At 32.9% G+C, this 13,801-nt stretch overlaps 1 protein-coding gene across 1 annotated transcript in view; it reads right to left on the minus strand.

Annotated features, from left to right (window-relative positions):
• Nucleotides 1-11,763, minus strand: part of LOC135082683 (ATP-binding cassette subfamily C member 4-like) — a 59,074-nt gene extending 47,311 nt beyond the window's left edge. The window contains exons 1-3 of the mRNA XM_063977469.1: nt 11,362-11,763; nt 11,020-11,107; nt 10,373-10,458 (exon numbers count right to left, since the gene is read on the minus strand). Of these exons, the coding sequence (XP_063833539.1) occupies nt 10,373-10,458; nt 11,020-11,096 (163 nt within the window). The 5' untranslated portion in view covers nt 11,097-11,107; nt 11,362-11,763. The remainder of the gene's footprint in view (nt 1-10,372; nt 10,459-11,019; nt 11,108-11,361) is intronic.
• Between the last annotated feature and the right edge of the window lie 2,038 nt (nt 11,764-13,801).

Raw genomic sequence — 13,801 nt, forward strand, 5'->3', positions numbered from 1 at the left:
TTTAACATGGTTAAGATAGATAACAATGCAAATGATAAGAGTCCTCAATTAATTAATAGTGGAAGGAAAATGAGTTCTTCCGGACAACATTTACATATTGTGTCGATCGATACCATCCCATTCATAAACTGTGAGTAATGTCTTTGCATTTTAAAGAGAGTTAAACCACAGTAGATATATGAGCTAAAGCAGTACGGAAACTTAGCCCTTTCGGCGAGTTAAATACCTACACTTCAACTGAGTGTTAGGGTTGGCACTCTTAATCTTTACAAAATTAATAAGGTTCTGACTTACTTATTTAATTAAACGTTTATTTAGGTTTTTTAATTATCAAATACCTAATGGAATAAATTAATTGACTAAGTAGTTAACAAAAAAATAAAACGTTAATTAGGTTCTATAATGATCGAATACATAATCGAATAAATTGATTAAGTGCTATTAGAGGCCGGTAGAAGATATTCTATTCTCATAAATAAAATACCGGATACTTACTTTCACATAGCTATTGCCTCATTTTAAATACAGTTCATCACTTAGTACAAAAGCGCGCGGAGCAAATTACTTTATCAAATAGAACACATAAATTGTTAAAAAGCGTAATTACGTAATTTAAAAAGAACTATTACAAAATCAGATGTAAGCACTTTATTTAAAAAGTAATATTTAATCATTTTTACAATTCAGAATTATTACGAAGTTTAAAAAATGAAAGTTCTGGTTTTGAAGATGCCGAGTTCAAGCAGCCATATACTACTACGCAATACACTCGTGGCATGTTTTTTAAAAATACAGCGGACAGTGCATGCAATAAAATTATTATTAAAAACACAACGCGCGCGACACTCGCGACGGATGGACTGCGAGGTTCGCTTAGAGCTAGGGTTGCCAACATTTCATCAGCGAAATATAGTATTTTCCAAAATAAGGTGTAAAAAAATATAGTACATTTAAAAAAAAAATAGTATTTTATGGGAAAAACAAAAAAATAGACAAATATACATTTTTTAATTATTTATTTTTATAAAAACTATATTTTTTTGCAGTTCTTGCGCTGTGTAACAGTTTTTTGTATAAAATAAAAGTGTTATATGCTTTGTCACATTCAATTTTTAAATTAATATAAATCAAAAGCTCATTTTTCATTAATGATACACTACTTCTGTTTCTTTCTTCTCGCCACTTCGAATTCATAACCGAATAATATATCCTTTCTGTAAATGCCGAAGTGGCGGGAATAGAGAGCAGGAATGAAATTACTTCAAATAAATTTGGTAAGTCATTTTCAGTATTTTTTTAAATATGCTGCCATTTTTGGCCTGTAGTTTTGTCAGTAAAGTCACTACAGTCTTTTAATTTAGCAAAGATTTCATTCAATATCGTTATTTCAGAGTATAGGTCGTCCATTTTGATACTCAATTTTTCTTGTAAATTTAGAACTTCTAATATTGTCTCACAGTCATTAAATGAAACCTCCTTTTTTAAATTTAATTTTTAGATTTTAAATAACCAATTGCTTTCACTGAAATCAAACCATTTATTAAGATAGTCTAAACATTTATCAAGAAATAGCAAAAAAATCTTTTGAATTCCATAACTTTCTGTGGGGGGGATTTTGCTTCTAATGATTGCAACATTTTTTTTGTTTTGTAACCAAAAAAAATATCTTTTTTACGTTGTTCTAACGCCGATTTTAAAATTGACATAATATGTAGTGATAAGGATAGAGACATGCAATTTTTAGTTTTACAAAAGTAATACGATAGAGAATAATACAAAGCAATAAAAACCACCTGTTATAGGGGCATTTTTTGGAGAAATTGATCAAATAACCAAAAAAACACGAATTTAAAACCAGATTTTTTTTTCAAAAAGTATATTTTTTTATTATTTGTTGGCATTTTCTGGGTATTTTATGTATTTTATTAGTATCGCCTGTTATTTAGCATTATTATTGTTTTTATTTTATCAGGATATACCTCTTAGTTTAAAAGTTATTACGTTTTCTTTACGAGAAGTAATTGGAAGAAAAAAAATTCTATAAAAAATTAAAAAAAAAACTCAATAATTTTTTGACCTCTTTTTTCTCGAAAAAAATAGGTCTAGTTTCACATATTTTCATATGTGCACTTTATCGTGACTCACACTGTATATTTTGGGGATCTTCAGTAATCCAGTCATACTCTCTTTTCCACTCCGGTTTATTTTATTTGGAGTCTTTTTGGTATTTTTCGTTTTTTAATCGGCGTTAGCGGCGCAATAGAATTTGACGCACTTTCGTTATCACTACCACTTTCCATACCTAATTTATATAAGATTTCAACTTTTCAAAAGAAATAACAACATCTAGTTGAAAACGATTCTGTCGATAAATAAAGCAGACCAAAATATCGTTTCACGACGTTAAAATTTACGTTGTCAATTTGACATTGACCAGTTCGTTACGTGCGATGGGGCGGAAAGGTTCTGGAATGGAGGCCGCGTACCGGAAAACGCAGCGTGGGACGTCCACCTACAAGGTGGACCGACGACATCGTAAAGGTAGCAGGGAAGCGCTGGACGCAGGCCGCTACCAGTCGATCAACATGGAAAGCATTGGGGAAAGCCTATGTTCAGCAGTGGACGTCCTATGGCTGAAATGATGAAGTTCGTTACGCAAGCGTTCGGATACACGCTATCGCCTATCGGGTATGTTCACGGACCTCATCAAAGGAAATGGTACGTGCGCAATAGGTTATATGACTTAACCATCTTAACAGTTAAAAGTTACTTTAAAGGCGCGTTCTTATTTTTTAAAAATGAAGGATTTGTTTGTTAGATTTGTCGGTGTTGAAAATATAGTATTTTTGCGTACTATATATTTTTTCAACAGTATATAGTACGCAGACCCGAAATATAGTACAATACTATATATTATAGTACGGTTGGCAACCCTACTTAGAGCCCGTGTAAAGCGTGCGTCTGTGTGCGTGAGTCTGATTTCGAGCGTTTGTATGAAGCTTCCGTACTGCTGTGGTTAAACAGTAGGTAACATTCTAAAATAATTGGTAATTTTCGTTTTTTTTTATTGTCTATTAAACTGACATGGTAATACCTAGCTGCTATTGTTTGTATCGAACATTCTAAGCGGGCATGACAAAAAACTAAGCAAAAGTATTTCTATGAGGATGACGCTATCAAGCGAGTGCTAACGAAGTCATGAGAATAAAATTCAAGTCATTGCTTTTTTAGCTTAAAATTAGTTACCATGACAACGGAGCAAAAACGATATTGGTAGGTGGGTATAAGTAGGTAACATAGGATACGATACGATAGGCGGGGAGTCTCATACAACCCACTGGTAGTCCCCATCGGCCAGTGGGTATGCGCAAAGCATTTCCCGACGTAAAAAAGTTGATTATGTATGGCGATGCGATTGCCTTCAAGACATACGTTTTAAGGCCGGGTAGCAGTGAAAATGGCGAAAATGAGGTTTTCATTTTTCATTTTTGAGGTACTAAACAGTAAAATTAAAGGCTAAGATTTTATTTGGGCATAGTTGAGGATATTTTCTAGGGCTATTAACGGATGGAAACACGATTTGATGAAGTTGACTCGATAGAATAAATTCCCAAAGTTACCTCTATTCGTTTTCTATTTATGGTTTTATTTTTTAAATAAGCGATTTGAGATTTTGAATCTTTTACTAAACTAAAGTTCAGAAATAACTTGAGGGCTTTTAACGGATGAAATTTTTATATTGGCTCTTATTTAGTTACTATGTTAAAAAATGTGGAAAAAATCGCTCATGACGGCTTGGACAATCTCAATCAGTCGCGCGGTGGCGCTTACGGAGGACGGACGCGTGTCAGTTTTTTGGTCGTGACAGTTCGCGATTTGTCAATATTTTTGACAATTATGACTTTGATGAGTCACAGTATAATAACATCAGTGTTACTGGAGAAAGCTAAAATTTTTGATAATTAAGAATTATGAATTTTGTCTACCTATTGAAATTTAAATCGTTGGCATCCTTTTAAACTAAGACCCTACTCATGATACATAGTATGTACATTCCTCAAATATGAGACAAAACCAATGAGTTAAAATTACATTTTTATAGTACCTACATATAATCGTCTTACACTCTTTAGAAGAGCACAATGACACAAATAAATAATAAAAATTAGGTCAAATATAGGGGCAGCTGCACGTCACTGAAAGACGATTCTGTACTCGGCATCTGGGCTGGAGAACATGAATCCTTGCTTACAGATGCAGATGTAAATAGAGTTATAACTGGACAAATTTTACATGAAATGTTTAACAGAAATCAGTTAAAAGACACATACATGGAATACCAATAAGGTTGCGGAGGGAAAGCTACCTATTATAAACTAGTGGCAGCCCGCGACTTCGTTTTACCCCCGTTAGATATGATGTTTTACTTCGTTGTTGATAGATGGCGTTTCACGGCTTCCCCCGAATGAATATTTACGAACGTCATACCGTAGTTTGTCCAGTGCTGTAGATTTTAACCAATGACGATAGATGGCGCTTTTTAGACACGTCTTATTTATTTATTGAAATTTACTTGCCACATATCGTCATAATGTTAATCTGGGTTATAAACAATAATACTGTGAAGTTTCAACAAAATCCGTTCAGTAGTTTTTGCGTGAAAGAGTAACAAACATCCAGACATCATGACATCTAGACACCCAAACTTTCGCCTTTATAATATTAGTAGGATATTTCACAATCCAAACTAATATTTACTATTTAGCATTTACTTACAGTAAATATTAGTTTGGATTGTGAAATATTTAAAATAAAAAAAAGAATAAAACAAAATAGGGTTTCAAATTACCTATCTATATCTAATATTATAAAGAGGTAAAGTTTGTGTGTTTGTATATTTGTTAAATTGTAAGGGGTAATCTCGGGATCTACTGAACCGATTTTAAAAAAATCTTTCACCGATAGAAAGCCACATTATATCTGAGTGTAATAGAATATATAAAAACCGAAAAATTCCACGCGGGCGAAGCAGCGGGCGGAAACCTAGTTTATTTATAATTATGTAAGAGCATAATTATTAAAGTCGAAGTCAAACATTATTTATTTGTGTGAACCTATATATTAACGAGAGATTACAAGGCGTCAAATATTTCAAGAAAAAAATTAAAAACTATACAGTGTGAGTCACGTTAAAGTGTACATATGAAAATAGATGAAACTAGACCTATTTTTATCGACAAAAAAGAGGTCAAAAAATTTTTGAGATTTTTTTTTAATTTTTTATAGAATTTTTTTTCTTCCTATTACTTATTGTAAAGAAAACGTAATAACTTTTAAACTAAGCGGTATATCCTGATAAATTAAAAACAGTAATAATGCTAAATAACAGGCGATACTAAAAAAATACATAAAATACACAAAAAAGGCCAACAAATAATATAAAATGATACTTTTTGAAAAAAATCTGCTTTAAAATTCGTGTTTTTTTTGTTATTTGATAAATTTCTCCAAAAAATGCCCCTATAACCGGTAGTTTTTATTACTTTGTATTATTCTCTATCGTATTACCTTCGTAAAACCAAAAATCACATGTCTCTATCCCTATCACAACGTTTGCAATGATCGTTTGAACTAAGCCTCTCCGGGCGCGCCATTCAACGCTTCGTTAACAACGAAATTGAAAATGGCCCTAGATTTGTTATTTTGATAAAGACAAGTTAGATTTCAAATAAAAACAAAAGATTTCGAAGTAAAATAAGCTTTTTAGTTAAAATTAAAATTGTCTCTAACTGTAGCGGAGAATAATGTTGTGGCAGGCCTTTGTTCAAACGATCATAGCAAATGTTGTGATAGGGATAGAGACATGCGATTTTTGGTTTTACAAAGATAATACGATAGAGAATAATACAAAGTAATAAAAACCACCTGTTATAGGGGCATTTTTTGGAGAAATTTATCAAATAACCAAAAAAACACAAATTTTAAAGCAGATTTTTTTCAAAAATTATCATTTTTTATTATTTGTTGCCATTTTTTGTGTATTTTATGTATTTTTTTAGTATCGCCTGTTATTTAGCATTATTACTGTTTTTATTTTATCAGGATATACCGCTTAGTTTAAAAGTTATTACGTTTTCTTTACAATAAGTAATTGGAAGAAAAAAAATTCTATAAAAAATTTAAAAAAAATCTCAAAAATTTTTTGACCTCTTTTTTGTCGATAAAAATAGGTCTAGTTTCATCTATTTTCATATGTACACTTTAACGTGACTCACACTGTATTATAATGCTAAATTTTGCTCTCATGGAGCCTTTACCTACTCTGACAAATTAAGACTTAGAGAAGAAACTAATAATAAAACCATTTAACTGTCCTGCGATGAAAAGCTTGATCGGGTACAACACCTCAAGTTATTTCAGAACTTGATTTCATTAAAAGACTCCGAATATCAAATCACTTAGGTATCTAAAGTCAAACGATTCTGAAATGTCAAGTGGCATAAAGTTGGGACTAATGAATAACCCATTAAGATAGTAGCGCCCTCCTGTCAATGACATACCTGGAACGATAGAGTATTGGACAACTAATGAAAATGCTTTGTCCTAAATGACTGACGGATATCGTAGAGACCTGAAAGTTGGAAGGTGTGTTCTTTGTATGACGTAGGCATCTCATAAGAAAAGATTTTCCGAAATGGGGTCATGAAATGAAGGGGGTGAAAAACGGGGGCAAAGTTTGTATGGGACAAAGTGATTCCTTGGTTCAATCTACTTGAAATTTAGCTTAACAATTCCTTAATATAATTCATGAAAGACGTGTGGAACGGGTAGAAAGTAATTTTGGCAGTCATTTTCTTCGAAGTTGATATCAATACTACTTAGTGCCTTTGATTTAATTACTTTTTATTTTTACAAGTGTTTGAAAACTCCATGTCAGATTGTGTTCAATGTCAAGACAAGTGAAATCTAAAATTGAAATGTCTCAATCTCAATGAGGAGACTCTGTATTTATTCCTAGAATTCCCCTAACACCGTCAAATTGCCCTTTCGAATTCAAGACAGTGCAGTTTCCCATCAGTCTGCTTCGTAATGACTATAAACAAAGCTCAAAGTCAAACTCTAGGGACCTCTGCTTAAACTCCCATGAGTGCACAGAGGTAAGCAGGTAACCGCGTGTGATGCTCATAGTAATTTTCGATACAGAACCCCGTACATACGTCATACATATTATAGAAAGAAAACACCCAGACCAATACAAACAAATATGTTTCTGCAATTTTAGTATGATATTTTTATTTATTAATAAACAAAGAGACTGAACAAAATTAATGCGTGTACTGATTAATGTTATTAACCACATGCAAAGCTTCGTGAATTGCAACAACTATAATTTATTATCCAAGCTCTAAATAATCGCTACTAAGAGTAACTTATCATAAAATGTTTTTCCAGTCGCTCAAGCTTCCAAGGGCCTACCGATAGGTCGGGTGACGTAATCTTGAAATTCTTTAAGCCGGCGCAGAACTTCCAGAAGATCAGGCGACGCCTCGGCCACTTTGAACCGTGTTTACTTCTGCAGTTATACAGTGTGAGTCACGTTAAAGTGTACATATGAAAAAAGATGAAACTAGGCCTATTTTTATCGACAAAAAATTGATCAAAAAATTTTTGAGATTTTTTTTTAATTTTTTATAGAATTTTTTTTCTTCCGATTACTTATTGTAAAGAAAACGTAATAACTTTTAAACTAAGCGGTATATCCTGATAAAATAAAAACAGTAATAATGCTAAATAACAGGCAATACTAAAACAATACATAAAATACACAAAAACTGCCAACAAATAATAAAAAATGATACTTTTTGAAAAAAATCTGCTTAAAAATTCGTATTTTTTTGGTTATTTGATAAATTTCTCCAAAAAATGCCCCTATAACAGATGGTTTTTATTACTTTTTGTTATTCTCTATTGTATTACTTTTGTAAAACTAAAAATCGCATGTCTCTATCCCTATCACAACATTTGCTATGATCGTTTGAACAAAGGCCTGCCACCACATTTTTCTCCGCTACAGGTAGAGACAAATTTTATTTTAACTAAAATGCTTATTTTACTTCGAAATCTTTTGTTTTTATTTGAAATCTAACTTGTCTTTATCAAAATTACAAATCTAGAGTCACTTTCAGTTTCGTTGTTAACGAAGCGTTGAATGGCGCGCCCGGAGAGGCTTAGTTCAAACGATCATTGCAAACGTTGTGATAGGGATAGAGACATGCGATTTTTCGTTTTACAAAAGTAATGTGATAGAGAATAATAAAAAGTAATAAAAACCACCTGTCATAGGGGCATTTTTTTGAGAAATTTATCAAATAACCAAAAAAATACGAATTTTTAAGCAGATTTTTTTCAAAAAGTATCATTTTTTATTATTTGTTGGCATTTTCTGGGTATTTCATGTATTTTTTTAGTATCGCCTGTTATTTAGCATTATTACTGTTTTTCTTTTATCAGGATATACCGCTTAGTTTAAAAGTTATTACGTTTTCTTTACAATAAGTAATTTGAAGAAAAAAAATTCTATAAAAAATTAAAAAAAAATCTCAAAAATTTTTTGACCTCCTTTTTGGCGATAAAAATAGGTCTAGTTTCATCTATTTTCATATGTACACTTTAACGTGACTCACACTGTATTTCATATTTATTCGATTCTAGAATATATTCCCAAAAAGTCTGTAAGGTGTTTTAATTTGTATCACTTGGATATGATTTGTATTAGAAAGTGTTGTGAGTGTGACGCTTGAAGGGAAGGAAGTCGACCTAACCTAACCAACTGCGTATTTCTATACTATGTAGCTGGAAATTGTGGCGGGAGCTCTTTGGCGCGCTGTCTTCGGCGAAGAATTGCGCGCGCAGATTTTGACAGCGCGAAATACCTACTTTAGCAGAAATACCAAGCCTTAAGTCACACGTTTATAACGCACATAATTGCTGTGGTATTACATAGATACTTCGAGTCAAATGACGCCGAGTGCGGCCTTCACCTGTATCTACCACTCATCTACATTTAACGGGACTTAGATAATATGCAAATTTCAAGAAAAGTCGCGGTTTTACGACATACGTTTCAGTTTTGAAAAATGGTTTTGTATAATTATGTAGGGCTTACAAAACTCGCCTTGAAGAATTCAAGCGTTGGATGACAAATATTTTACCTATTCTGTACAGGGTTTACGTCTAAAAAGCATCAAAGGGAGGCTGTTCCAGCAAAAGAATTTATGATCGAGTCATCGTTACCGTAAGTTTACTGATGGTTTGGTGGATAAAGGGTCCACCTGTCGGTGTCGGTAGCCATGTTCTACGATTTACCTACTTATTTGACTTTTTCAGATACCTTATTTTGTATTAATTTAATTAAATATTTTCCACAAACTGAAAGTTTATATGAGGACTAGCTTTCCGCCCGCGGCTTCGCCCGCGTGGAATTTTGTCTGTCACAGAAAAACTTTATCGCGCGCGTCCCTGTTTCAAAAACCGGGATAAAAACTATCCTATGTTCTTTCCCGGGACTCAAACTATCTCTATGCCAAATTTCATCAAAATCGGTTGCGAGGTTTAAGCGGGAAAGCGTAACAGACAGACAGACAGACAGACAGACAGACAGAGTTACTTTCGCATTTATAATATTAGTTGGGATTCAGAAGGGATGTTTATTACTCTTTCACGCAAAAATTACTGAACAGATTTTGATTAAATTTAAGATTCAAACAGCTTGTAATTAGTTCATGAATCAAGTTTTGAGCCAAAAAATAAAGCACTAAGTACTAATTAAATCCGATACTGTGGATTAACGGAAATCTCTCAATGGAAAGGATGTTTGTTCACAAATAGTGCTGTCCATTTGTTTACAGAGTGCGGCGTGTTGAATCGCGAATGATATCTCATGCCCGGTGCAAAATTTCATTGGACGACAGATGGGTAATAATAAGTGTTTTCATCAATAAGCAGTTTTAAAATGTGTATGCTCCTTATATGGTAAAATAGAAGTGGAATGTCAAGTTAATACCGTACCGTACTAAACACAGAATATCCAAAAAGATTTATGTATAGTTAGAAATTTGGAGCTTTTCACACTTATTAGAAAAGAAAAATGTAAAAAAATACTGGTGTATTTTTTACTATCACACCAAAATATCCATTTGTATAGCTGATGTGTTATGGTTAAGTTTTGCTGTTGTTAAATTTATTTACTGAGATTTAAATACAATTTTGTCATCATCATCCATTCATTACTTTTTTTGTAAAAGAAACAAACATTCAACTATCCAAAAAAAAAATTGACTATGTAATAGGCTTTTGAATAAAAGAAACTTACCAGAAGCATGCTCATCTAAAGGTTCATATAATTCATGCTCTTCCATTTCCTTCTTCAGCCCTCCGAAAAACATTGGAAGAGTCCATCTGCAACAATAATATTAAATTAATCACAATCAATCAAATGTGTGAGCATATAAAACAGACTAAAATTATTAATAAAATTAATAGAGGATTTCAAATTAAAGACCTAAACAAATGGCTTTGCAGACAAATTTTATAGGTACCTGTGATCATTGTTGAGTCAAGGTTTATTATGATTTTTTATGGTTGGGTTGATAACATGGTGCATACCTAGTACAACTATGTACTCATGCAGTTATCTCTCTGTCTGAGACTCGAGTAAAAATATCATTCAGCGATGATACTGATAAAAATGTTATCTCTACACACAACTACCTAATAGTCTTCATTTTGAGATCATTGCACTACCCAGAATACCTTATAATTTTATAGTTAACTGTGTATAGGTAAAGTGCACTGTTTTTAATTATTTATTAAAAATAACTTGATTCTGGGTTTTCAGATTATACAGTATGCAAGCATGCAAATCTATTAGATTTAAAAGAATTTAAAAATATGCCCTAATAAAATTCCAGAGCAAAAAAAATTGGAGGGTACATTATTACATATTTTTAGGGTACATACGAAAATGTTAATGCTGATAATGGGTTGGCTTTGGCCCTTGGATGAGGTGGGCGACCTTTCTTCTTCAGGGATTCCATGGTTCACACAACTGCAACAATAGAAAAAAATCATTTAAAAATATTCAAAATAAAGTTAAATTTTTCATGGGTAACCCTGCATATGTTTTGCATTTCCTGTAAGGATTCATTGATGGTTCGAGTTACATGATATGTTTTTTAAGCTTATAAATTAATATTCATCAATAAAAATAATTTCCATTAGAGCAGAAAATCACACGAGGCTAAAATTAAGTTGTACTTAATATGGTCATTTATTGATAGTGTAAAATAGGTTAGTACTTACTGGAACAACCGCGATCAGAAGAATACAAAACAGGTTACTTTTAATAATTATGGTGATTTTAACATTATCAATGTTCACTGGCTCTATTGAATAAGTTCGACAATTTTATAATTCGTCGGCACGAGATGTTACCTAATAATACCCACAAAAATACTTGTAATTTACAAACTACGGTAAAACACTTTTATTCCGTCAGTATCAATCACTCTGAAGCACTTCGTTTTTATCGGCAAAACAAAACAATTATATCACCGCAACAGATTCACGGCTCAAACATTGAGATAAGATTACTCCGAGTAAATTATGTGTTGAGCCGTTTCAATGCGCTCTCCGCTAAAAATTTACTGACGGTGAATTTGACTGATGATGATCAAATCCATTCGGCTAAACCTACTAGTGCTGTACGCATTAAACACTTATCTATGATATCGATCGATCGATATGCAGCGAAACGATAAAAATAAAATTATTATTGAAAAAACAAAAACCAAACTGCGTAAAAATGAATCAAAATGATTAATTCTTTTGTTGGTGATATGTAATTTATGCCTCCGACTGCATGTCTTGTTTTTATTTTTTAGTTAATTTTTACGCAGTTGGGTTTTGTTTTTTCAATAATAGTTTTATTTGAATCTTTTTAGTTAAGTACTAGCTAACCATTTTTGTAAGCTACTTAAAAAAGCCCTTTATTTTGATACCCCACTCGATAGGATAAGAGAAAAAAAATTGTTTAAGACATTATGGCGCCTAATATCAGCCATTTTGATTTATTTCAATTTTAATTAGCCAGTGTCACTCTCACGATTAAGACCTCACCTCTCACGCTAAAATCAGTCAAACCGTTTAGGCTGTAGGCCGTGCTAAAGAAATATACATACATACACTCGAAAAAGTACCAAATAAATATTTTTTCTTTCTTTCTTTCTTTCAAAAACATAACCCTCCTTCTAGCGCAGTTGGGTAATAAGTACTATTGGCAAGTTTTTCGTTCGTTCATATTAGCTAGTTAGACGCTCGTTTTTTAGTCAACCCCTTGGACAAATAAATACAAAGAAATAACGACGGAGTAAAGTGATTTAGAAATTACAATTCCCACTTCTAGGGTGGCTAGTTAGGGGGCTGGATAGTAAAATTACCGCGTAATAAAGTATAACGTTTCATCATCTCTCACCCGCCAATGCTCACTAAAATATTAAGCTAACAGCGCGTTTGAATCCGAGGCGGGTATCCTTGGGGCGGACGGTGTCGTATTCTATTAGATCTACAAGCTGTTCATAAATAGAGATTCGTAAAAATGCTCATTTGACTGAGAAGAGTCTTCAAGCTATCAGAATCCTACATACTTACCTCATTTCAGCCGCTTTCTTTTTTAAGGCGGGTAGCTGGGCTCCATTCTGCTTCTCTGGTATTCGACACTCTGGTTCCATGCGGAGGGCACTCGTCCCGTTTATTGCCAACCGCTTGCACTTTTAATAATTAAGACGGTAGATGCAAATTTCGAATTTAAATATAATAGTACAAGTTTTACAAAACAATAAAACTTGTATTATTGAGCAGAGACGATGCACAGCATCTGGTAAGAGAGATGCGTCTACTTCCGGTGTAGTTTTTTAACATTTTATACCTTAAATGACGTCATTTCCGCAATTATTTAATAGGAATTGATTTGACTTACTTCCGTTTGCCGCCATTTTAGTCACCTGGGGGCGAGCTTGCTCGGAGTTCTTCATAGAGAGCTCACCAGGGAGGCCTTAATGGGATGCTGTGCATCGTCTCTGCTCAATAATACAAGTTTTATTGTTTTGTAAAACTTGTACTATTATTCGGCATGTGACGATGCACAGCATCTGGTGAGAGACTTGTTTATTAGCTCCTGGTGACTACTTACCAATGGCGCTATGTGATGAAAGTTTTCGAATTTCTGTAACAGAACTAGATTAGAACATGATTAATTTCAGGGTATTAACATGTTTTGATCTAAATGCCCAGTGAGAGCAGCACTAATATAAAAAAAGTACGAGGGTTTGTACTTTTGTATGTTTGAAATGAATAAACTGGAAAGCTACTGAACTGAATTCAGAAATTCTTTCCTCATTAAAATGCAGATTGAGTGTGTATTGATATAATTTGCCCGCATGGCAGTAAGATTCATGCGAGTCATCAACATAAGTTTATAATACAGGCGTACGATGTCATTGAAGAGTATCCAACATGCTTTAGATCTGTTGATTGAAAGTTATTAATTAAATAATATGTTATTTGGTGTATCGGTCGTAGATCAGTTAATAAAAGTGTCTACCTTATAATATTGCTATTATTGTTCTGCCTACGCCAATATCTCATCAAATAATTTCATCTATGGCTATATATCAACCCAAATTAAAGATGCCACAACGAAGTCAACAATGCCAGGAGAGGTTTTAAATCCAACAACCTTTAT

Source organism: Ostrinia nubilalis, chromosome 2 (genome assembly GCF_963855985.1).
Source record: "Ostrinia nubilalis chromosome 2, ilOstNubi1.1, whole genome shotgun sequence".
Classification (NCBI taxonomy): Eukaryota; Metazoa; Arthropoda; class Insecta; order Lepidoptera; family Crambidae; genus Ostrinia; species Ostrinia nubilalis.